General features: G+C 41.3%; 1 protein-coding gene across 3 annotated transcripts in view; it reads right to left on the bottom strand.

The window, feature by feature from the left end:
* prkdc (protein kinase, DNA-activated, catalytic subunit) overlaps positions 1-24934 on the bottom strand; it is a 220736-nt gene that overhangs the window by 3804 nt on the left and 191998 nt on the right. The window contains exons 80-84 of one of the 3 annotated variants that reach the window (XM_080194241.1): positions 23627-23710; positions 20038-20121; positions 19239-19310; positions 13295-13496; positions 3826-4014 (exon numbers count right to left, since the gene is read on the bottom strand). In XM_080194241.1, the coding sequence (XP_080050367.1) occupies positions 3826-4014; positions 13295-13496; positions 19239-19310; positions 20038-20121; positions 23627-23710 (631 nt within the window). Of the gene's footprint in view, positions 1-3818; positions 4015-13294; positions 13497-19238; positions 19311-20037; positions 20122-23626; positions 23711-24934 lie in introns of all 3 variants that reach the window. The other 2 variants (XM_080194242.1, XM_080194243.1) reach the window with 2 other exon arrangements.

The following is a 24934-nucleotide window of genomic DNA, read 5'->3' as shown; positions in this document are numbered from 1 at the left end:
TTTAAGAGTATTGATAGGGCAGAGGGATCTGGGTGTCAAGGTACACAGGTCACTGAAAGTGGCAATGCAGATGGAGAAGGTAGTCCAGGCGGCACACGGCATGCTTGCCTTCATCGGCCAGAGCATTGAGTTTAAAAATTGGCAAGTCATGTTCTTTACAGAACCTTCATCAGGCTGCACTTGGAATATAGTGTTCAATCCTGATCGCCACACTACCAGAAAGATGTGGAAGCTTTGGAGAGGGTACAGAAAAGATTTACCAGGCATGTTGCCTGGCATGCAGGGCATTATCTATGAGGAGAGGTTGAAGAGATTGGTTTGTTCTTACTGGAACGACAGAGATTGAGGGGTGACCTGAGAGAAGTCTATGAGATTATGAGGGGCATGGACAGAGTGGATAGTCAGAAGCTTTTCCCCAGTGTGGAAGAGTCAATTACTAGGGGCACAGGTTTAAGGGGCAAGGTTTAAAGGAGATGTATGATGCAGATTTTGTTTTTAGAGAGGGTGGTGGGTGCCTGGAACTCGCTGCAGGGATTAGGTCATGGAAGCAAATACAATGGTGACTTTTAAGATGCGTCTTGAGAAACACATATATAAGATGGGAATAGAGGGATATGGTACCCGGAAGGGTAGGGGGCTTTAGTTCAGTTGGGCAGCATGGTCAGTGCAGACTTGGAGGGCCAAAGGGACAGTTCCTGTGCTGTAATTATCTTTGTTCTCTTTGTTAATCTTTGATTTGTGCATAGATCACTCTATTCATCTATACTTCTTAAAATTCTACCACTAAAAGCATAATGTCTTTCTGTACAAGTCTCTCCTTACTGTGAGCAAACTCCAAGCTCTCTAAGCTGTAGACTTATATACAACCAAGGATGAATGCAGGTGAGTAGCGACTGCCATTATAGAATAACAGGTATCTAATAAGCAGTGTCCATGCATCAAATGGAAATCACCTGCAGATCGTTTGTGCTTATTATGTGTGGGCATCAATACTTCACTGCCTGGAAAATGATTTATATCCAGATTTAGTGCCTGTATAAATCCCAGTTCACTGTGGTATTTTACTCAAACTGAAGCTGTCATTGCTGTCTTCTAATTCTAAATGGCTCTAGGGACCTCTGGTTCACCTCTGCTCAGAACTGGAACTATAGTTAGACAAAACAAAAAACAGGATAGCACAGGAATAGGCCCTTCAGCCCTCCAAGCCTGTGCAAATCATCTTGCCTGTATTCCCTCCCTATTCATGTACCCATCTGATGCAGATTTTTCAGCCTCTCATTCACAGTCTACATCCTCGAGATCAGGCAATATCCTGGTGAATCTTCTTTGCACTCTCTCGAAAGCTTCCACGTCCTTCCAGTAATATGATGACCAGAACTGCACACAGTACTCCAAATGTAGCCTAACCAAGGTTTTACGTAGCTACAAGATGACTTTCCAATTCTTGTACTCAGTGCGCGGCTGATTAAGAAAACATATGGCAAGCCTGCCTTCATCACCTTGGCTATCCGTGTTGTCACTTTCAGGGAACTGGGGACCTGCACACCACATCCCTCTGTATGTTAATGTTCCTAAGGATTCTGCCATTTACAGCATAATTCATTTTTAAATTTGATCCTCCAAAATGCATCACCTTGCATTTGTCCAGATTACCTGCCATTTCTGTGTCGAAGTCTCCAATCCTGTGTAATCTCTGACAATCCCCGGCACTTATCAGCAACTCCATTAATCTCCATGTCATCCGCAAACTTACTAATTTAACCCCATACAGTTTCCTTCAGATCATTTATATATACTACATATAACAGAAATCCCAGCACTGATCCATGCGGAACACCACTCAATACAGATCTCCAATTTGAAAAACACCTTTTCACTGCTACTCTCTTCTATAACCAAGCCAGTTCTGTATACATCTAGCCAGCCCACCCCAAATTCCATGTGATTTTAGTTTTTGTATCGATCTGACTTGTGGGACATTATCAAATATCTTAGTAAATTCCATATAAATGATATCAACAGTCCTTCCTGTATCAATTATCTTTGTCACCGATTCAAAAAACTCAAGTTGGTGAGATATGACCTTCCCAAACAAAAAAGCAGTTACTTAGTTTGGGTCACATGTTGAAGAAAATATAAATCATGTCATATCTTCCAAGATACTGCACTAATCTTTCAAAACTGAGTGTCATGCATTGCAAAGCTACAACTAATGCTGCCCTATATATGTTAGCTATGAGCCACATTTACTCACTGGAAATCCAGATGGATCTAATTGCAATTAGGATTAGAAAAAAAATGAGTAGTTGAACAGATTTGTTGGACATGTAATCACAATATCTATTTTTCCATTGTGTATGTATGTCCAATTTACCAATTTTGTTTGACTGTAAAATAGTAAGACAAAAGGCATTGTGTGTGCGCATCTTTTTGATATCATTGAGTGCTTTGCTTTTGTTAAGTAAATACACATGTGCAGCACAGTGGCACTGCTGCTTCACGGCGCCAAGGACCTAAGTTTGATTCCCGGCTTTTGTCAGTGTCTGTGAGGAATTTGCACATTTTCCCAGTGTTTGTGTGGGTTTCCTCCAAGTGCTCTGGTTTCCTCCCACAGTCTGAAAGACATGTTGGATAGGTACATTGACCATGCTGAATTCTCCCTCAGTGTACCCAAACATGTGTTGGAGTATGACGACTAGGGGATTTTCACAATAACTTCATTGAAGTGTTAATGTAAGTCTACTTGTGACATCAATAAATAAAATGTTTCTACTAACATTAGTGGATGTGCTTAAAACCATGTCACTGTATTCACATCTCCCGTCAGCGGTGTTTCCTGGACAACATCCTGATGTAAGAACACATCTGGAGGCACAAGTGGGGCAGGAAGAACTGCCTCCAAATATAGCCACTTTAAAATTGAAACAAGCATATTTCAAACACAAACTGCTGCAGTATCTTAAAAGAAGTGAAAACCAGAATGAAGAGATAACTCCATATAAGTAGAATAAAGCTGACAGATCCATGAGCTTGAAAATTGGCATTTAATCTTAATTGCAATTAGATTCATCTGGATTTCCAATGCGTAAATGTGGCTCATAGCTAACACATTGGGCAGCACTGGTGAGAAGAGAGCTTTGCAATGCAAGATACTCAGTTTTGAAAGATTGGTGCAGTATCTTGGAAGATATGACATGGTTTATACTTCCTCCAACTCATGACCCAAAATAATTAACAGCTTTTTTGTATGGGGAAGATCATGTCTTAGCAACTTGATTAAGTTTTTTGAAGAGGTAACAAAGATAAAAATAGATAAGGGAAGGGCTGTGGATGTGGTTTATATGGATTTTAGTAAGGTGTTTGACAAGGTCCCACATGGCAGACTGGTACAAAAAGTAAAATCTCATGGGATTTGGGATGTGCTGCCTAGATGTATACAGAACTGACTTGGTTTTAGGAGACAGAAAGTAGCAGTGGAAAGGTTTTTTTTTCAGAATGGAGACCTGTAGCTATGGTCCACATGGATCAGTGCTGGGATCTCTGTTGTTTGTAGTATATATAAATGCAACAGTTACTGTTCCAAGATTCTGACATCAGAGATCATCATCCTATTTTACATTCCTGGTCTTCCTACCTCACAACGCATTGTACATTTCACATTTTGGTTTGCTTGGTAACCACCAATTCATACTCCAGTTACATAATTTCCAATTTCTGAAGTTCCCAGGAGGAGCTACATGAAATCAAAACTGCAGTTGAAGAAGCATGAAGTTCATTAATTTTAATTACAATGCATTTTCATTGTTCTTTTCCATTACCAGTTACCTTCCAGTCTAACGATGGTTCTTTCACAAAGACATCCATAGTACTGAGGAGAAGATCCGGATCTAGACGGAATGCCCGCAATCCATGTACCATTGTGCTGTAGATAAGACCAGATTCTCTCATTGGGAGCATAAGATTCAGGAATTGATGGGTTAAGCGGAATGGCATCAACTCTGGCACCGGTAGAAACTGAAAAGGACACAGAGCCATAACTAACACTAACACACAGCTTTTAATGTAAGCACGTTTTGCTATCACTCATCACTGAAGCACAAAACTATGGGTGGAATTTTCCAACCACCGCCCACCCCACCCCCCCAAAACCCCAAATACCACTGGCTACTGATGCAACTCACGATTGGCCACCAGAGAGATCTGGCTATGGATGCAACTTGCAATTCTGGTCCCACTGACATCCAAGACATTTTGCATGGCTTGTCCACCCAGCCATCAAAAAATCCTGCCTCCTGGCATAAGTTGACAAATGTATAGAACCATAACATGTGTTTATATCCAATATACATTTTTGTAAATGAGAAGTGGATCGAAGGTAGTACTTTATTTCTCTTTCCATCCATTTTTTTTTAATGAAGGTATATGTACTGACTTGCACAAAAAACAGCTCCAACTGCTGCTGCAGCCCAGGGAAATGCCAAATGTGCAGATTTTCCCCAACTAGAAGGTTAAACCAATCACTGTCTTCCTTCAGAATCACCTACCTCCATGTTCAGAATTAACAGAATCAAAATCCTGAGATTAGGCCATCGTCCCACCAGCCAAGTAAAAGTTTGTATGTATATAGGTCAATAACATTCTGGATTTGATCTGTGGCCTAAATTGAGCTACCAAACTCAAATCAGCAGCAAAAGAGGTACAACAATGGACAGTCTACTCCTGAGCAAAGGGAAAGAAAACTCAGTCACCAAACCTGATTGCTATTAAGCAACATTTATACAGCAATACTGTGCGAATGTGTACATGGCCAAATTCCACTCCAACTCCATTTTCAAGTTTGCGATGACACCACCGTAGTGGGTCAGATATCAAGTGATGAGTGGCAGAGAACAGAAGAGGTAGAGAATCTGGTAATATGGTGCAATGACAATAATCTCTTCCTCAACATAAGTAAAACAAAAGGAGGTAGTTATGAAGGGATATGGCCCAAACGTGAGCAATTGGGACTAGCTTAGTGATTAAAAAAAGTGGTGGCATGAACAAGTGGGGTCAAAGGGTGTAAAATTCTATGACTCTTGTCATCGACTTCAGGAAGTACAGTGGAGAACATGCCCCTGTCTACTTCCATGGTGGTGAAGTAGAAATGTTCGCGAGCTTCAAGTTAAAAGCAAATAACTGCAGATGCTGGAATCTAAAACTAAAAAGAAAAATGCTGGAAAATCTCAACAAGCCTGGCAGCATCTGTAAGAAAAGACCTGACGTTTCAAGTCTAGACAAGCCTTTGTCAAACCGACAAAGGGTCATCTGGACTCGAAACATCAGTTCTTTTTTTCTCCTTACAGGTGCTGCCAGACCTGCTGAGATTTTGCAGCGTTTTTTCTCTTGACAGCTTCAAGTTTCGAGATGTCTAGAACACCAACAATCTGTCCTGATCCCTCCACACTGATACTACAGTTAAGAAAGCCCAGGAGACTTAGGAAATTCAGCATGTCTGCTACAATTTTTATCTAATTTTTACAGATGCACCACAGCAAGCATCCTTTTCCAATGTATCACAGCTTGGTATGGCTCTTTATCTGACCAAAACTACAAGAAAGTCTGATAGGTCCATTCAGAAGTCTGATGACAGCAGAGAAGAAGTTGGTCTCGAGTCGGATGTCATACTATATTCTGCACACATTTCCTTCTCCCCTATGTACTCTATGAACAGTATGTTTTGTCTGTATGGTGCGCAGGATACAACACTTCACCATATCCCAATAGATGTGACAATAATAAATCAGATCAAATAACAAGTACACCAGTTACCCTCTAGGTTCACATACAGACAATAACTATTTGGATGAGATACTCAAGAAATTTGAACTCATGGAACATTACTGCAAGGAAGTCAGATCTTCAGAGAAGTAGAAAGAATGTGTGAGAAAAGAACACGAGTGGAGTTAATAAGAACAGGATTAGACTATTTAACTCCCTGTGCCTGTTCTGCAATTCAACAAAATCTACAACTTAATTCCAAATAACAGTTTTTGTACCATATCTCTTAATAATTAGGCCTTTCCAGCAACAGAACCCTTTTGGTTTCTGAAGAGTACTGAAGAACCCCTGAGAAATATTCTTATTATGTTGAAAAATTAAACCACAAAATATTATTATTAACAAATAGATACAAATATACAAAAACAAACTCCAGATATTTTTATGTTTTATATGTTTATATTTATCAAAGTTCTCATTCAAAAAAGACTTTCCTTCAATCTGTTATTTTTAACATGATCTTTTTTCTCACAAATTCTTCCTATTTCTCTGAAGATGCTGACTTCTGTGCAATAATGTTCCATGAGTTCAAATTTCTCTAGTATCTCATCCAAATGGTCATTATCTATAAGTGAACCTAGAGGATAGCTGGTGTACTCATCATTTGATTTGATTTATTATTGTTGCATGTATTGGGATACAGTGAAAAAGTATTCCCTCACCCTCATTTACTCACACTCACCCACTTGCCCACCCTTCAAAATCAGTTGCTATTTGTGGAAGTGTGTTCCTAACTTCTACATTTGCAGGTGCAGCAGGTGGTCAGGAAGGCGAATGGGATGCTGGCCTTCATAGCGAGGGGGATTGAATATAAAAGTAGGGAGGTCTTGCTGCAGCTGTATAGGGCATTGGTGAGGCCACAGCTGGAGTACTGTGTGCAGTTTTGGGCGCCGCACCTGCGCAAGGATATTTTGGCCCTGGAGGGAGTGCAGAGGAGGTTTACTAGGCTGATACCAGAGTTGAGGGGATTGAGCTATGAGGAGAGGCTGAATAAACTAGGCTTGTACTCGTTAGAGTTTAGAAGAATGAGGGGAGATCTCATTGAGACGTATAAGATGATGAATGGGATGGATAGGATAGAGGTGGAGAGACTCTTCCCGCTCAAAAAAGACAGTAGGACTAGGGGGCACAGCCTCAAGATAAAGGGGAGGCGGTTTAGAACGGAGTTGAGGAGGAACTTCTTCACTCAAAAGGTGGTGAATCTCTGGAATTCTCTGCCCGTTGAAGTGGTGGAGGCTGCCTCGCTAAATATTTTTAAGAAGCGGGTTGATGGGTTCTTGATAAGAGAGGGGATTAAGGGTTATGGGGAGAGGGCGGGAAAGTGGAACTGAGCCACAACAGATCAGCCATGATCTTATTGAATGGCGGGGCAGGCTCGAAGGGCTAGATGGCCTACTCCTGCTCCTATTTCTTATGTTCTTATGACTTCGTTCCTAAAAAGCCCGGCTAGAAATTTTAGACTTTGCCCATAGTTCTGGACATGTTTACCCAATCTATTCCCCTAAATAATTTGGAAACTATGATGAAATGAGCCCGTAACTTTCTAAATTTCAGAGAAAACAACTATAGTTTGTATAATCTCTCCTCATAGCCCAGGTATTATTCTGCTAAAGTTACTCTGCACTCCCTCAAAAGGTCAATACATTCTTATTAAGAATTCCTCAGTAATCTAGATGCGAATTGAAACACTGTAATGCACAGCAACTTTAAGATTCCATGTGAAATAATTCTCTACATTAGTGCTGCACATTTCGTGACAGTTAAAAACAGGTCAGCCATCTTTAGCATTCCTGCAGTGAAAAACTGAAATCATATAAGTGCATAATCCCCTAACATTATACACCACACAGAATGGTAGAGTTCAGACTAAGTCCCAGAGGTAACATCGCGAGTTGAGATGTCATTGATAAATGTCCAACCTTAAAAGTACCACTTCTTCTGAGGATTATGAATGTTTTGGCTTTTTGGACTTTAAGATTCTTAGAAGATACACTTCAGAAACAACTGATATAAGAACACAGTCAACTTAAGTACTACCACACTGAAAAATGGGAAAAGTAAATAGATTTTCAAGTGAAAACGAAGAAATTGTAGGCCATCCAATGTAATGATTCCTTTAATGATCAAAAACCTTTGAAGAGAAATTCAAACTTCCAGTTGAATATGTCAGGATTTCACATAAGAACATAAGAACACAAGAACATAAGAAATAGGAGCAGGAGTAGGCCATCCAGCCCTTCGAGCCTGCCCCGCCATTCAATAAGATCATGGCTGATCTGTCGCTGCTCAGTTCCACTTTCCCGCCCTCTTCCCATAACCCTTAATCCCCTCTCCTATCAAAAACCCATCAACCCGCGTCTTAAAAATATTTAGCAAGGCAGCCTCCACCACTTCAACGGGCAGAGAATTCCAGAGAATTCCTTTGAGTGAAGAAGTTCCTCCTCAACTCCGTTCTAAACCGCCCCCCTTTTATCTTGAGGCTGTGCCCCCTAGTCCTATTGTCTTTTTTGAGCGGGAAGAGTCTTTCCACCTCTATCCTATCCATCCCATTCATCATCTTATACGTCTCAATGAGATCTCCTCTCATTCTTCTAAACTCTAACGAGTACAAGCCCAGTTTATTCAGCCTCTCCTCATAGCTCAACCCCCTCAACTCCGGTATCAGCCTAGTAAACCTCCTCTGCACTCCCTCCAAGGCCAAAATATCTTTGCGCAGGTGCGGCGCCCAAAATTGCACACAGTACTCCAGTTGCGGCCTCACCAATGCCCTATACAGCTGCAGCAAGACCTCCCTACTTTTATATTCAATCCCCTTCGCTATGAAGGCCAGCATCCCATTCGCCTTCCTGACCACCTGCTGCACCTGCAGGCTGGGTTTTTGCGACTCATGCACAAGGACCCCGAGGTCCCTCTGCACCGTCGCCTGCTGCAGTTTTTCGCCCCGTAAGTAATAGTCCTTCCTACCATTCTTCCTACCAAAGTGGACCACCTCACACTTGCCAACATTAAATTCCATTTGCCATTTCCTGGCCCATTCGCCCAGCCTATCTAGATCCTTCTGCAGACTCTCCACACCCTCCGCACAATTTGCCGTTTCCCCAATCTTGGTGTCATCAGCAAATTTCGACACTCTACACTCGGTTCCCTCCTCCAGATCATCTATATAAATGGTAAAAAGCTGAGGCCCCAGCACCGACCCCTGGGGCACTCCACTAGTCACCATCTGCCAATCCGAATAGCACCCGTTGACCCCCACTCTCTGCCTCCTATTTGACAACCAATCCTCTATCCACGCTAACACCCTACCCCCAACTCCATGTCCCTCGACCTTCTGCAATAACCTTTTGTGAGGCACTTTGTCAAACGCCTTCTGAAAATCTAGAAAGACCACATCCACCGGCTCTCCTCTATCCACCGCCCTAGACACATCCTCATAGAACTCCAGTAAATTTGTCAGACACGACTTCCCTTTAATGAAACCGTGCTGCGTCTGCTCTATCAAGCAATTCCCTTCAAGATGCCTCGCAATTTCCTCCTTAATGACAGATTCTAACATTTTACCTACCACAGACGTTAAACTAACCGGCCTATAATTCCCCGCCTTTTGCCTGGCACCCTTCTTAAACAATGGCGTAACATTAGCCGTTTTCCAATCATCCGGCACTTCCCTGGAATCCAGCGACGTTTGGAAAATAACCACCAAGGCATCCACTATCACCTCCGCCATTTCTTTCAGAACCCTCGGATGCATTCCATCCGGTCCTGGGGACTTGTCCACAATCAGCCCCTCCAGTCTGTTGAGCACCGCCTTTCTAGTAACAGTAATGTCATTAAGACCCTCCAAGTCCTACCACCTTTCCATCGCTAACACCCGGCAAATTATTCACGTCCTCCTCCGTGAAGACAGAAACAAAAAAGTTATTCAATATCTTAGCCATATCCCCATCCCCTACCACTAGGTCCCCTTTCTCATCCTCTAAAGGACCAACATTCACCCTAGCCAGCCTCTTCCTCTTTATATATTTATAAAAACTCTTGCTATCCTTTTTTATATTAAGCGCTAGCCCAGCTTCATAGTTTCTTCTACCCTTCTTTATCAACTTCTTTGTCAATCTTTGTTGACATTTAAACCTCTCCCAATCCTCTTCTCGCCCACTACTCTTAGCTACTTTAAATTCCTCCGCTTTTAGTTTAATACTTTCCTTCACCTCCTTCGTTATCCACGGCTTATTACCTCTCCTCCCACTATCCTTTTTGACTATCGGAATAAATTTCTGTTGAGCACCAAGAAAGATCTCCTTAAAGATCCTCCACTGCTCCTCAACAGACCCTCCCTCCAACGCGCTCTCCCAGTCCACATTCGCCAATTCTTCTCTCATCCTACCGTATTCCCCTCTATTCAAACAAAGGACGCGTGTCCGGGAACCCACTTTCTCCTCCTCCATCTGCACCAGAAACTCCACCATACAATGATCACTCTCCCCAAGAGGATCCTTCACCACAAGGTCCCTAATTCTACCTGCTTCATTACATAGTACCAGATCCAAGATAGCTCGCTCCCTCGTCGGCTCCAACACACACTGTTCGAGGAAACTATCCCGGCAGCATTCCAAGAACTCTTCCTCGAGCCCCCCACGTCCAACATGGGTCGACCAATCAATATGCAGATTGAAATCCCCCATAACTACGGCCGTCCCATTCCTGCACGCCGCACTTATTTGCGCGTTAACAGCCCGCCCTATCTCCAGATCATTATTCGGGGGCCTATAGACGACACCCACCAGCGTCTTCCTCCCTTTGCTGTTCCTAATCTCCACCCACAACGATTCCACCCTGTGCTCCTTGGCTCCAATATCATCCCTTGCTACCACCGTGATGCTATCCTTAATCAGCAGAGCTACGCCCCCTTTTCCCTCCTGCCTATCCTTCCTAAACACTTGATAGCCCTGTACATTCAGCTCCCAGTCCCTGTCACCCCGCAGCCACGTCTCTGTAATGGCCACCAGATCGTATCCATTTGTGTCGATCTGCGCCATCAGCTCATCCACTTTATTCCGAATGCTTCGTGCATTCAGATAAAGTGCTTTCATCCCAACCTTCACCTGGATCCTATTTGCCACAACACCAACTATACTCACGCCCCCTACTCCCTCTATTATTGGGACATCCTCGACCTCTTCCCTTACATGTGCACTCTCCTTAACTTTAGACCTCGTAAGGTCACCTACCCTCGCACCCTCCCCCCCCCCCCCCCCCCAATTAGTTTAAAGCCCTGTCTACAGTCCTCTTTACTCGATTCACCAGCACTCTGGTCCCAGCACGGTTCAGACCAACCCCATCCCGCCCGAACAGGTCCCACCTACCCCAATACTGGTGCCAATGCCCCATAAATTCAAGCCCATTCCTCCCACACCAATCCCTGAGCCACCCATTCACTTCCTTAATCCTGTCAACCCTACGCCCATCTGCACACGGTTCAGACAGTAGCCCAGAGATAACCACCTTGTCGGTTCTACTTTTTAATTCCATTCCCAGCTTTTCATACTCCCTCCCCAGATCCTCAGTTCGCATTTTGCCTACGTCGTTGGCACCCACATGTACCACAACGATCGGATTCTCACCCTCCCACTCCAGGTTCCTCTGCAGCCCAGATGCGACATCCCGGACCCGAGTACCAGGCAGACAACACACCCTTCTGTGCACTTTGTCATTGTGACAAAGGACAATGTCAATACCCTTCACCCCACTATCCCCAATCACTACTACGTTCCTTTTCCCTTTGCCTATGTCCTGCTGCAGCACTGTACCGTGTGCAGCTTGCTAACCAACCTCACCTGCCTCGTTCTCGTCCAGCCTGGAAGGAAGAACCTCAAACCTGTTATGCAGATTAAGAGGCTGAGGCCTCCGCTCCTCACCCCCCTTCCTCCTCCCAGCAGCCCCCTCTTGTCCCTGACCCTTAGAGTTAGCCAGGCTAGGGGGGGTGGATGTCACTTGCACCCCATTGACAATGGCACCCTCTCTCCCCTTGATGAGCCTCAGTGTCTGTAGCTCAGAGGCCAGCTCATTTACCCTGAGCTGGAGCTCCTCTAGCAACCTGCACTTACTGCAGACATGGTCACTGGGATGAACCCTAGGGTCCACCAGTTCCCACATCATACAGAAACCACACATCACATGCCCCTCCATTATTCACTGTAGTAGTTTTGAAAAAAATTTTTTTTTTTGTTTTTCAAACAAACTCACCTAGCCTTTTTTCCTTCCAGCCCTTTTTGATATTAAGCCCTAGTAGCTCACTCTGCTTCCCCTTCACTCTGCTGCCCGCTCAGACGCTGCCCGCTGTCTACACCAGGCCTCCTTTTAAACCTGGCGCTGATTTAAATTGATTAAATTAAATTAAATTACATTGATCAAACATTATTTTCTTATTGTAGGCAACTGATAATTTACACTGCAGAAAATATATTCCTCCTTTAACCAAAAGCCAGAATCTCCTGGCATGGTTATACATTCCTGTCCCTTAAGTGAATGCTTCATACTCCAGAAAACAATCCAGAATTATTCTCAGCTTGCTTCCTTTACACTTTCCCAATTCCCAGTTGGATAACTTCTATATCAGAACTGCCTTTTGCTGTAGATCCCTTCCACTAGCTCCAAGCTAAGCTGATCTTCTAGTCTCTTTTAAATCCTCACCAATTCGGTCTTGAATCTGAATGCGAGCTTTCACCCATGTTCTACATGGTGGTGGACAATAGTAAGCATTTTCTCTGCTTAAGATGCAGGCCTTGCCACTTCTATCACTTGCTTGATATCTGTCAGATTACTGCAGAACACAAGAACAAAACTGCATAGTTTGATAAGGAAGACTGTAATCTGATCTCAAAGTGACTTGCTCTACCCTTCTTCCCCATGGCAACAAGAAATACGTTAGCTCTGTACCGAGTTACAAATGCTAACTCATTAACATTGATCCCAATTTCCTTTTATCTTAGAAATAAATGGATAGTTTACAGCACCACTGTTTACAGTATACCTAAAACAACTTTCTGGGACTTTTGAGAGATTCAGGTCCGACTCATAGTATATACAGAGACTGTTGTCACTATCTCCAGGTACAGACCTTGCACTTTTCTCTCAGCAAAACAATCTGACTCTTCCTTTGACCACTAACAATCGAATCACCCAGGCATACTGTCAAGCACACAGCAGAACAGATCACATTTGTCCAGATTTAGATCTTAAAACGTAATCCTATAAACCTCATAGTTCAACACCAAAACAAATAGCAGAAATTGTAAGTCCACAAACGTTCTTCAAAATAGCTAGTTTTACAGCAGTACAAGATGGCAAGTTCAGTTATTTTTAAGAAAAAGGGAAGGACTGACAAACATCAATATCTATAATTCATTTCCTTGTGGTATTTGCAGACTATAAGCATTCTGCTTTTCCTACTACTTATAACCATAAAACAAAATTATACCTGAGTAGCAGAACCAAATGCATGACCAAAATCAATTCCCACCATCCCGCCGGTTTCCAGGTTGATCATGAAATTGGAGAGATGTCGATCACCAATACCCAGAATCCAATGGCTGATGCACATTAATGCATAAGAACTGGCAAAGTGGGAGCGAAGAGATAGGAAGGCTTCTGGAGTGGTACTCATCTTTGTAAATGCTCTCCTGAATAAAATTAATGGAATACGGAGAGTAAGAATTAGGAGCAAAATTACATTCATCTAAAATTGGCTTTGAAATGCTCGATTGTATTTTAAAATTTCCCAAAAAAGGAAAAATGACCTGGACTTTCATTTGTAATGACAGAGAAGCTGTCAGCAATATCTGATCTGATTTAATTGGGAAAATCCAGAAGCTGTCACCAATGATTCTGTTCTCCTTCATAAGGTGCACTGCTGAATCACCCCTCCACTAGGAGCAAAAGTAGGCAAATTCAGTCCTTTGAGCCTGCTCCGCCATTCAATCAGATCATGGCTGATTTCTGTCTGGTCATAAATCCACCTCATTTGTTCCCCATGTCCCTTTATCTGCTTCTTGAAGCCATTTAACAACTCAGACGCCAGTGCACTATAGAGCAGCAAGTTCTACAAATTCTGCAAGTAGTATTTGCTCCTCAAGTGTTAAATCTACCATCTCTCAACCTATACCTGTGACCTCTTGTTCTAGATTGCCCCATGAAGGGAAACATTTGGCCTACCATTTACTTTATCAATCCCTTTTAAAATTTTATATACCTCAATCAGATCCCCTCTCATCCTTCTAAACTCCAGTAAGTATAAGCCTATAGACTGCTTAATCTCTCCTCATACGTCAACCCTTTCGTCCCCGGAATCAATCTGGCAAACTGACTCTGAAGTGTCTCCAATGCCACCACATTCTTCCTCAAATAAAGAGATTAAAACTGGACATAATACTCCTGATGTGGTCTCACTAACACCCCACACTATTGCAACAATGCTTCTCTACTCTTATACTCCAGTTCCTTTGTAATTAATGCAATGTCCCATTTGCCTTTTCTATTGCATGCTGCACCTGGATACCAACTTCTGCAATTCATGAACATGGACAGTCAGATCCCTCTGCATTTTGAATCTGTTTTCCATTTGGGTAATAATTGCCTATGTCTTCTGCCAAAATGGATAACCTCACACTTAACATTAAACTCCATCTGCCAAATTTTGGCCCATTCTCCTAGCCTATCCATATCTGTCTGCAAAACTTTTACATCCTCTCCACCTATTTTAGCATCATCCACAAATTTTGCTACATTACACTCTGTGCCTGCTTGCAGATCATTTATATAGATTGTAAACAGTTGAGGTCCCTGCAGCTTTCTGCTAGTTACATTTCGCCAGCCAGAGAAGGACCCATGTATCCCAACCCTCTGCTTTCTGTCAGTCAGCCAATCCTTAATCCAATCTAGTACTCTTTCCCCTGTGATTTCACCTTCTGGATCAATCTTTTATGTGGCACCAATGTGTAATATCTAATTTTTCCATTATGTTATTGAAAGGGCTGTCATTGTTATTTTAGATTTCTTCCATTGAAATGGTGAGGGGTAGTCAATCAGTACCCAGGAAGATTTTAAGTAACTTCCCAGAGATATGTTCAGACACGTCTGTTTCTGAGCCTGTACAGAAACCACAAATGAAATCACCTGACTCTCTGGAGTCTTAGGCACATTTCTATGGTGTCCATATACCATGTTTCTTTTTAAAAGTAATGTGTCCATCCCCCTATTTGCTTTATGGGCATACCACTAGAAAGTAAGTTAAAAACCCAGAGTTTCAAATATAATTTTTAAGGCTGTTTGATATTTTAGTTTACATGCATATCCCAATCTATATTTCATAACCAGGAAAATTTAGTAGACAAAAATATCTTATATAATTTTATAGTGCATTTTATTTCTAGTTTGTCGTTGATGACAATTCATTGATGTCATTAGTTGCTTCCTACTAGGAAACATCACTTCTGCTTTTGTCTGGGGGTCTCCTTGATAAGAGCACCTGATTCAAATTAATGTTGAAATAGATGAAAGCCACACCAGAGATTGCTACACCTAACTGCAAAAAATGTTATTCTTCAGCTACTGACACCGTCCCTCTCCATGAGGAATGAGGTGGTTTAAGTGAATCAAGTTTCAACTGGGGAACATTGAGGGAACAATGGTCATAGCATCATAAAGTTTACATTAGCTATGGAAAAGGTAAAGGAGTTATCTAGAGTAAAAATCTTCAACTAGAAAGGAGTCAATTTCAGTGATGTGAGAACAAATCCCCAGTAAACTGGACTCTAGTATTTGTAAGCAGAACTGTAATTGAACAATAGGCAGTCTTTAAAGAGGATTGGATATAGACAAGTTACATTGCCCTACTTTTCTCCCTAGTTCAATCAAAACAAAAGTTCCCTTGATGATGAAAATGATGATGAGTGCAAGGAGCAGGAAAAAAGGATGCATGACAGATATCAGTTGATAATACAAGTGAGAACTCAGCTGAATTAAGAAAATTCTGAGGGGAAGTAAAAATGCAAATAAGAGGCAAAATGAGAATGTGTGAAGAAACTGGCAGTTAACAAAGGGGAATCTGAAAGTCTTCTATAGGCACATTAGTAGTTAAAAGAAGTAGTAAGAGGAGGAGTGGGGCTGACTGGGGACGAAAAAAATCTAAACATGGAGGTAGAGGGCACAACTGAAGTTGATTTTTTCCCCAAGAAAGCAGATGATGCTAAAGTTATAATGAAAGAGGAGATAACTGACATACTGGATGGACTAAAAATTGATAATGTGGAGCTATTATAAAGGCTGGCTGTACAAGTCATTAGAACTAGATGAGATGTTGAGGGAAGCATGAATGGAAACTCCGAATATACTGACAATGTTCCAATCCTCTATAGATACTGGAGTAGAGCAAGGCGGCCACGGAAAATTGTTCAAAAAGGATGGAAGGATAAACGCAGTAACGACTGGTTAATCACTTTAACCTCGATAGAAAACCTTTTAAGAAATGATAATCTGGGACAAAATTATCAGCCACTTAGACAAATATGGATTTTGTAAGGAAAACCAGCTGGATTTGTTAAAGAGAAATTGTGTTTAACTATGAGATAGGTATTTGATGAGGTAACAGAGGGTTGATGAGGGCAATGCATTTGATGCAATGTACATGGAATTCCAAAAGGCTTAAATAAAGTACCACATAATAGGCTTGCCAGCAAAGTTGAAGCCTGGAGAATAAAGCAATAGTGGCAGCAGGGATGCAAAGTTAGCTCATAGGCAGGAAACAGTAATGGTGAATGGTTGCTTTTGGATTAGAAGGAAGAAGAAAGTGGGGTCTTTTCTCAATCTGTAATAATGATGTAGATTTGCATGTACAGGGTATGATTTTAAAATTTGCTGATGACACAAAACTCAATCATAGCGCATTTTATGTAGAATAATTTTAGACTTCAAGAGTGAATAGACAGGCTGATGGAATGGGTGAACATGTAACAGATGAAATTTAATGCAGAGAGAAGTGATGCCTTTGTTGCCTCAAGGCTAGATTATTTAATGCACTGCTGGCTGGTCTGTCACGTTCTACACTCTAATTCTCGAAATCATCCAAAATTCTGCTGCCCATGATAAAGTAAAGTTTTGCTTTATAACACTCTTGAGATTTTTTATTTATGTTAAGGGCAGTATATAAATACAAGCTGCTTCTTATTGCCAATACAGCCAACTGCACTCAGACTTAATACATAATACAGTACTTGTGCAAAAAAAGTTGCATTTATATTTCACCTCAGGACATTCAGAGTGCTTCATAGCTAAATGAATAACTTTTTTCCATAGCGTAGCCACCGTATTTTAAAACCATAGGATATCGACACTGCAGCAGGAGACCCATCAAGTTTGCACCAACTCTCTGAAAGAGCAACTTACCCAGGCCCACCCCTCCCCTACATTACCATGCGACCCCACAAATTTACCTAACACATCTTTGGAAACTAAAGGGGAATTTAACATGGCCAGTCCACATAACCTGCACATCTTTGAACTGCAGGAGGAAAACGGAGCACCCGGAGGAAACCTATGCAGACATAAGAAATAGGAGCAGGAGGAGGCCATCCAGCCCTTCGAGCCTGCCCCACCATTCAATAAGATCATGGCTGATCTGAAGTGGATCAGTTCCACTTTCCCGCTTTCTCCCCATAACCCTTAATTCCCCTGTCTAATCAGAAACCTACCTACCCGTGACTTAAATATACTCAGCGAGGTAGCCTCCACCACTTCAACGGGCAGAGAATTCCAGAGATTCACCACCCTTTGAGTGAAGAAGTTCCTCCTCAACTCCGATCTAAACTGTCCCCCCTTTATCTTGAGGCTGTGTCCTCTAGTCCTGCTATCCATTCTAAGAGGGGAGAATCTCTCTACCTCTATCCTATCCATCCCCTTCATTATCTTATACGTCTCTATAAGATCCCCCCTCATCCTTCTACTCAACAATGAGTACAGACCCTGTCTATTTCGTTTCTCTTCATAGGCCAACCCCCTCATCTCCAGTATCAGCCCAGTGAACCTCCTCTGCACTCCCTCCAAGGCCAATATATCCTTCCGTAAGTGCAGCGACCAAAACTGCACATAGTACTCCAGCTGCAGCCTCGCCAGTACCCTGTACTGTTGCAGCGATACCTCCTTACTTTTATATTCTATCCCCCTCACTATAAAGGCCAACATTCCATTCGCCTTCTTGATCACCTGCTGCACCTGCAGAGTAGGTTTTTGCAACTCATGCACAAGGACCCCCAGGTCCCTCTGCACATAAGGGGAGAATGTGCAAAATCCACATAGAGTCATCAAAGGCCAGCATTGAACCTGGGCCCTAGCACTGTGAGGCAGCAGAGCCACTGTGCCACCATGTCACCCCTTTGTTAGGCAACCCTAGAAATCAGTTGGTGTACAATGCCCTCAAATAGAAAATGAGCTAAGTGTTCAATTAATCTAATTTCACAATGCTGGTTGAGAAATAAGTATTAGTCATGACACCAAATCTTGATATTTTATATCCATCCAAGCAACTTTTGTTTGCCGTTCCACGAGAAAGACAATGCAGCATTTCCTCACTATTATGCTAAAATGTCTGATTAGTTTACCAACCAAGTTATGAGTTTCAGTCTTAGATTGGACTTCTGACTCAGTCAAGAATGCTGCAAATTGACCGATGTTAACATCTGTTAAGTGTTCACATAGGCACACAACAATTTTTAAAAATTCAATAACTCCATGCTGATGACTTACCCCTATTGGATTGAAAATAACCCTAACAGAAACATTGGCAATTTGCTTAGAAGCAACACAACTGAACTGTTTTCTGTGGACTTGTTTTCCATAGTGCATCAAAATATATTAAATTTAGGATGTACATAAAATTATTTAGAAGAAAAAACAAAGGATGAGAAAACTCCTTGGTTCATTGAGATTTATTCTTTGGATCTCACACCTTATGATCACCATTCAATTGCAGTTTAAACAACCCCAATTAAAGTTTTCAAAAAGCGAGTCTCATAACCAATGTTCCAGCTTTCAAAGAATAGATAAGCATGGTTTTTAAACTGTAAGTCTTGACCATACTAAATCACATGAGTACACAGAAGACAGTGAACGTGAAGATAGGAGTTTTGGGCATTAATCAAGACAGCATTAGTCATAGTTTAAGGTACATCAAACTACAGTCAAAATAGGAAACTGATGGGTTGCAACATAGAATTCTCCATCAACCTCCAGCAAACAATTAGTTTACAAGAGAAAAGTAACTAACTTAAATAATAGTGAAGTGAAGTGGTGAGAGCAGTCAAATTAGTTGTACAAGTAATCAACAATTATAGCACAACATGATCAGTTATTTGTGTAACACCTTTACTCACCTTAACAGATCTTGTGGTACGGCTCGTTCACAATCTCTGAAGGTTTTTACTGTTTCAGTCCGGTTGGCTTTCCTTAAGGGAAAAATTTTAAACTATTAGGCATCTTAATAATTCTAATGGATTAAATTTGAAAATGTTTGTCAAGCAAGGTAATGATTTACTACATATGTATGTATGAATAAGGAGTAGGTACTTGGCCCCTTTAACTTTCTCTGCTATTCAATAAGATCACATCTGATTTGATTGTAACGTCAACCTCAGATTCCTGCCAAGCCCAAATAACCTTTCACCCCTACTGTTAATCAAGAAACTATCTAGCTCTACCTTAAAAATATCCAAAGACTTTGCTTCCACTGCTTGTTGAAGCCCTCAGAGAAAGACATTCTCTTCATCGTCTTAAATGAGTGACTTATTTTTAAACTGCAACTCCTAGTTCTATATTTTCCAACACTAGGAGGCCATGGTCTTTGTTGCTCTCTGAAGATTATCTTACATTGGCCCAATGCACCTCTCCCTTTCCCATGTAGTACTGCAAGTTTTTTTGCTTTTGATAACTAATCTATAAAGCCCTGAAGACAAAGTAATGGCTTTAAAAAGGGCTGATCAGTGGATTCATCAAGTTTTTTTCTACTTTTTGATTCACTTAATTGATACGTGGTTCTACTGCTTACCTCAAACATCCTTTCAACTAGATTTGAACTCATCAGGTCATTCAGTCTGAGTTAGCACCTGATGTTGAAACCAACTGAAGGTAAATTCTTAAAAGTCAAAGTTATGTTCCAAGGCAAATTGTACTCACATGTACATAAGTCCATACTGATCACTCTTTGATCCTGATATCTTTTGTAGCCACTCATTAAACAGTTCCCTGGGTGGCCGTCTTCTTGGCCGTTTGAAAATTGAAATAAACATAAGTGACTTATTATGCAAAACCTTTGTTGAAATATTATTAATTTTATGATCAGAAACCAAGTCAAACAAAACCTTTAAATTTAAAATAAATATATTTTTGTTATTATTAAAGGAATTGTATATATTACACTGGCACGTTTAGTTATCAAATTGTTTAAAAACTCATGGACATTTTCATAGTATTAGTAAGAAGCAAGCAGCTAAATCCTTCTAAATAGTTAACTCCATAGACAAAAATATCAAACCAATCATAATTTGCTATCAAATATCTGGTTATTTTGCTTGGTTACAAATGCTTCAGCAACTTCAGACAAGGGCAGATGTGGAGATAAATATAGAAATCCAAAAACTGCTGTGAGATGCACCACTCTGCTATTACTTGTGCAAAACAACGTTTTGCTGTCTGTTTTAGCATTGAAATGCATTAAGTGTTGGGAAGATTGAATGTAAAAGTAGGGAGGTCTTGCTGCAGCTGTATAGGGCATTGGTGAGGCCGCAGCTGGAGTACTGTGTGCAGTTTTGGGCGCCGCACCTGCGCAAGGATATTTTGGCCCTGGAGGGAGTGCAGAGGAGGTTTACCAGGCTGATACCGGAGTTGAGGGGATTGAGCTATGAGGAGAGGCTGAATAAACTAGGCTTGTACTCGTTAGAGTTTAGAAGAATGAGGGGAGATCTCATTGAGACGTATAAGATGATGAATGGGATGGATAGGATAGAGGTGGAGAGACTCTTCCCGCTCAAAAAAGACAGGACTAGGGGGCACAGCCTCAAGATAAAGGGGAGGCGGTTTAGAACGGAGTTGAGGAGGAACTTCTTCACTCAAAGGGTGGTGAATCTCTGGAATTCTCTGCCCGTTGAAGTGGTGGAGGCTGCCTCGCTAAATATTTTTAAGAAGCGGGTTGATGGGTTCTTGATAAGAGAGGGGATTAAGGGTTATGGGGAGAGGGCGGGAAAGTGGAACTGAGCCACGACAGATCAGCCATGATCTTATTGAATGGCGGGGCAGGCTCGAAGGGCTAGATGGCCTACTCCTGCTCCTATTTCTTATGTTCTTAAGTTGCTATATTTGCAAAGCGGATATGAACTAAACGTGCCACAAAGTTGTTTTGTGTTTCTGGAGTCATTTTCTTTCTTTAAAAAAATTAAAATTTTACTTGTTTAGACCTTTCCTTTGCCTCTTTTTTTCTGTCTTAATCAATCTTTATCTCTATTACATTCTGTACCCAATTTGAATTCATCCACTCTAACTTTTTTCTCAGTCCTTGAACAATTATTTTCATAATCCGCCAATCTGATTAATTAAGGAGATATGACTGGTGGATTTTTCTGGTGCCATTGTTGTCAACAGGGCTACTGTTGAATGTACACCTGATGCTGGGAAACCAGTGACAGCGGTTCGCCATCAGCGGGACAAAAATAGCCGCTGACGGGAAAATTCTGGCCACAATTCCATGTCCTGCTCACTCTGATCCAAGATGCTGTTTCCCTTATTGCGAAATTGGGCTAGATCTTGCTGTGATAACAGCAGTAAAACTATCAGCAGTCGCCATCATTCTTTCACGAAACTGACAGCAACTTTGGGAGTTTGCACATGTGCAGAAGAGTGGAAATTCAAAACTGAAATGTAATTCAACCCAGTTAATCCACGATGGTGCTCACGTTCCACTTGAGCTTCCTCCCATTTTTTTCTCATCTAAATCTACCATTATAACTATTTCTTTCTCCCTCAGACTTGTTTAGTTTCCCCTTAAATGTCAGAGGTAGCAATTTGGGTAAAGAAACTTCTTCTGAATTCCAAAATGGATTTCTTGGTATCCATCTTATATTGATGGCCTCTAGTTATGCTCTTTTGCCACAAGAGGAAACATCTCTGTGTAACCTCTCTATGAAACTATTCATAATTTTAAAGATGTTTATTAGGTTATCCCAGCCTTCCATTTTAAGGAAAAAAAGAAATCCTCAACGAACATCCCACTTATGACCTTATGACAGAGGGAAAGTCATTGATGAAGCAGCTGAAGATGGTTGGGCCTGGAGACACTAACCTGACAGACTCCTATAGAGATGTTCTGAAGTTGAGAAGACTGACTTTTCACAAGCACAACCATTTTCTTATGTGCCAGGTATGACTCCAACTAGCAGACAGTTTGCCCCTGATACCACTGATTCCGGTTTTACTCGGGCTCTTTGATGCCACACTCAGTCGGATACGGTCTTGATGTCAAGGGCTGTCACACTCACCTCACTTCTGGAATTCAACTGTTTTGTTCGTGTTTGAACCAAAGCTGTAATGAGTTCAGGAGCTGAGTGACTGTGGCGAAACCCAAACTGGGTGTCACTGAGCAGGTTATTGCTGAGGAGATGCTGCTTAATAGTACTGTTGATGACCCCTTCCATCACTTTACTGGTGATTAAGAATAGACTGGGTAGTAATTGGCTGGGTTGGATTTGTCCTGCTTTTTGTGAACAGGACAATATTCACAATTTGAACATTGGGCAATTTTCCACATTTTAGAATAGATGCCAGTGTTCTAACTGTACGAGAAGAGCTTGGCAAGGGGAGCGGCAAGTCTTCAGTACTATTGCCAGAATGTTATCAGGGCCCATTGCCTTTACAGTATCCAGTGCCTCCAATCGTTTCTTGATATCATGTGGAGTGAATTGAGTTGGCTGGAGACAGGCATCTGTGATGCTGGGGACCACAGGAGGAGACCGAGATGGATCATCTACTTGGCACTTCTGGCTGAAGATTGCTGCATATGCTTCAGCCTTATCTTTTGCATTAATGTGCTGGGCTTTTCTATCACTAGAATGGGGATAGTTGTGGAGCCTCCTCCTCCAGTGAGCTGTTTAATTGTCCACCACCATTCACAACTGGATGTGGTAGGACTGCAGAGCTTAGATCTGATCTGTTGGTTGTGGGGTCACTTAGCTCTATCACTTGCTTTTTAAGCTGTTTGGCATGCAAATAGTCCTGTTTGGTAGCTTCTTAAATATTATCAGCTGTGTACTCTGCCTTACTGACATCACTGATGCTGGATGCTTGATAATCCCCTTTATTTGAGGCCAGATTCAAACTGCAGTGGGAAAGTTGAAATCCATGCTGTAAGAGATTGTTAGATCTCTGTGGACAGCTTTCTTTGAGATTAATGGTGACCACCATTGATTCACTGCTGCTAATTGTAAAATCCAGTTCATATCATTTCACATTTTCAGTAATTTGCCACACAAAAAAAAAACTAAATGGTAAGGGAAAGTTAGATGTCTGGCCACAGAAAGTAAATCACAAAAAATTTGGGATTAGGAATTCTAGCAAACAAGTGCAAATTAAAATGATGCAATAAAATTCATTGCTTGGATTGTCTGAAGCTTTTGTCCCCCAAAATTCACTAGCCATGACTTATATCCTATAGACTTGGTTCTTAATTGCCTTTGCTTTTGCATTTGGTGCTGCATCTGATCATTTTGAATATTACCTTTTGTTCTCATCCGCAGTCACGTTGCTTAAAAGAAAATCCTTGACTACGCACGTGTTGTCTAGCCACTCTATCAAACCAAGTCTCAAGAAAAAACAAATGACACAATTACTACTTCTGAAATGTCATAAAAATTATATTATGTAATATTCCTGCCATGTATCATCAACATTATTAAACATACCACATAATCTTTCAAGGCTGCAAAAATGCAGGTTGATTTTTTAAGGAAAATCTAGTTATTAAATATTTCTATTATTTCAGAAATACAAAAGCACTGGAAACATCCACTTTAGGGAACACTTCCTCTGTTCACTATTTGTAATGAAATCATAAATGTGGTCTTTTTACTCATGTTTATAATTTGACTATAAGCAGCAAATAAAGGGGCTCTTTCCCCAGAGTTAAATGTGGATCATATAAACAGTAGTTTCCTCAGCTCTCATCAAGTCTATTGCTTAATCTATTACTTGTTTAAATCCTAACAGAAATCTGTTGGGTGAGCATTTTTAGCATTGTTCTTCTGATAGGATAAAGAAAGCAAGAGTAGCTGCCATGATCTATTTCTCCCCATGTGAACCATGGTTTTTTTTTAAAACCTGTGTCTTAATTCATAGAATCATAGAAGCGTAGAAACCTTACGGTGCGGGAGGCCATTCAGCCCATTGAGCCTGCACTGACAACAATCCCACCCAGGCTCTATCCCCACAACCCCATGTATTTACTCTGTGAATCTCCTTACACAAGGAGCAACTTATCATGGCTAATCCACTTAACCCGCACATCTTTGGACCGTGGGAGGAAACTCATGCAGTCACAGGGAAAACTTGGTGATGAAAATTTATGGAAGGCAATGAAAAGGCAAGTAATCCCACTGGTGATTAATTTATTAAATTCCCTTATTGAAATTACTGTAAAAATTATTTGACGACTGGAGCAACGAATATTGCTGCAGTGTCATGTTCACAATTAGAACAGCATTTAAACGTACATTTCAAGCTAAACCAGAGGGCATTACTCATTGAAAGTACTTTTTTTGTGTTTCTTAAATATACATTTTTAGAAGAAATAAGTCAAAACCATTTTCTAAAGTGAAGCATATTAAGGTGAGATTTAAAACAGTCACAAAGGAAGAAGTTAATCTATGGCAAACTATACATTTAAGTCAGTGCATGTCAGGTATCTATGAATACTTCCACAGCCAAAGGAGTTACACAAGTTTCAAAGCTGGACTGTGAGAAAGCATCATCCTGACTGATTGGATAATATTAGTGTCCTTTGGAAGTAGTATGGGATCATTCAACAGAT

The sequence above is a fragment of the Carcharhinus amblyrhynchos genome, chromosome 8, assembly GCF_965287045.1.
Source record: "Carcharhinus amblyrhynchos chromosome 8, sCarAmb.v2.hapA, whole genome shotgun sequence".
NCBI classification, from domain to species: Eukaryota; Metazoa; Chordata; class Chondrichthyes; order Carcharhiniformes; family Carcharhinidae; genus Carcharhinus; species Carcharhinus amblyrhynchos.
The sequence above is the reverse complement of the archived record's forward strand: the minus strand, read 5'-3'. Positions and strand labels throughout refer to the sequence as shown.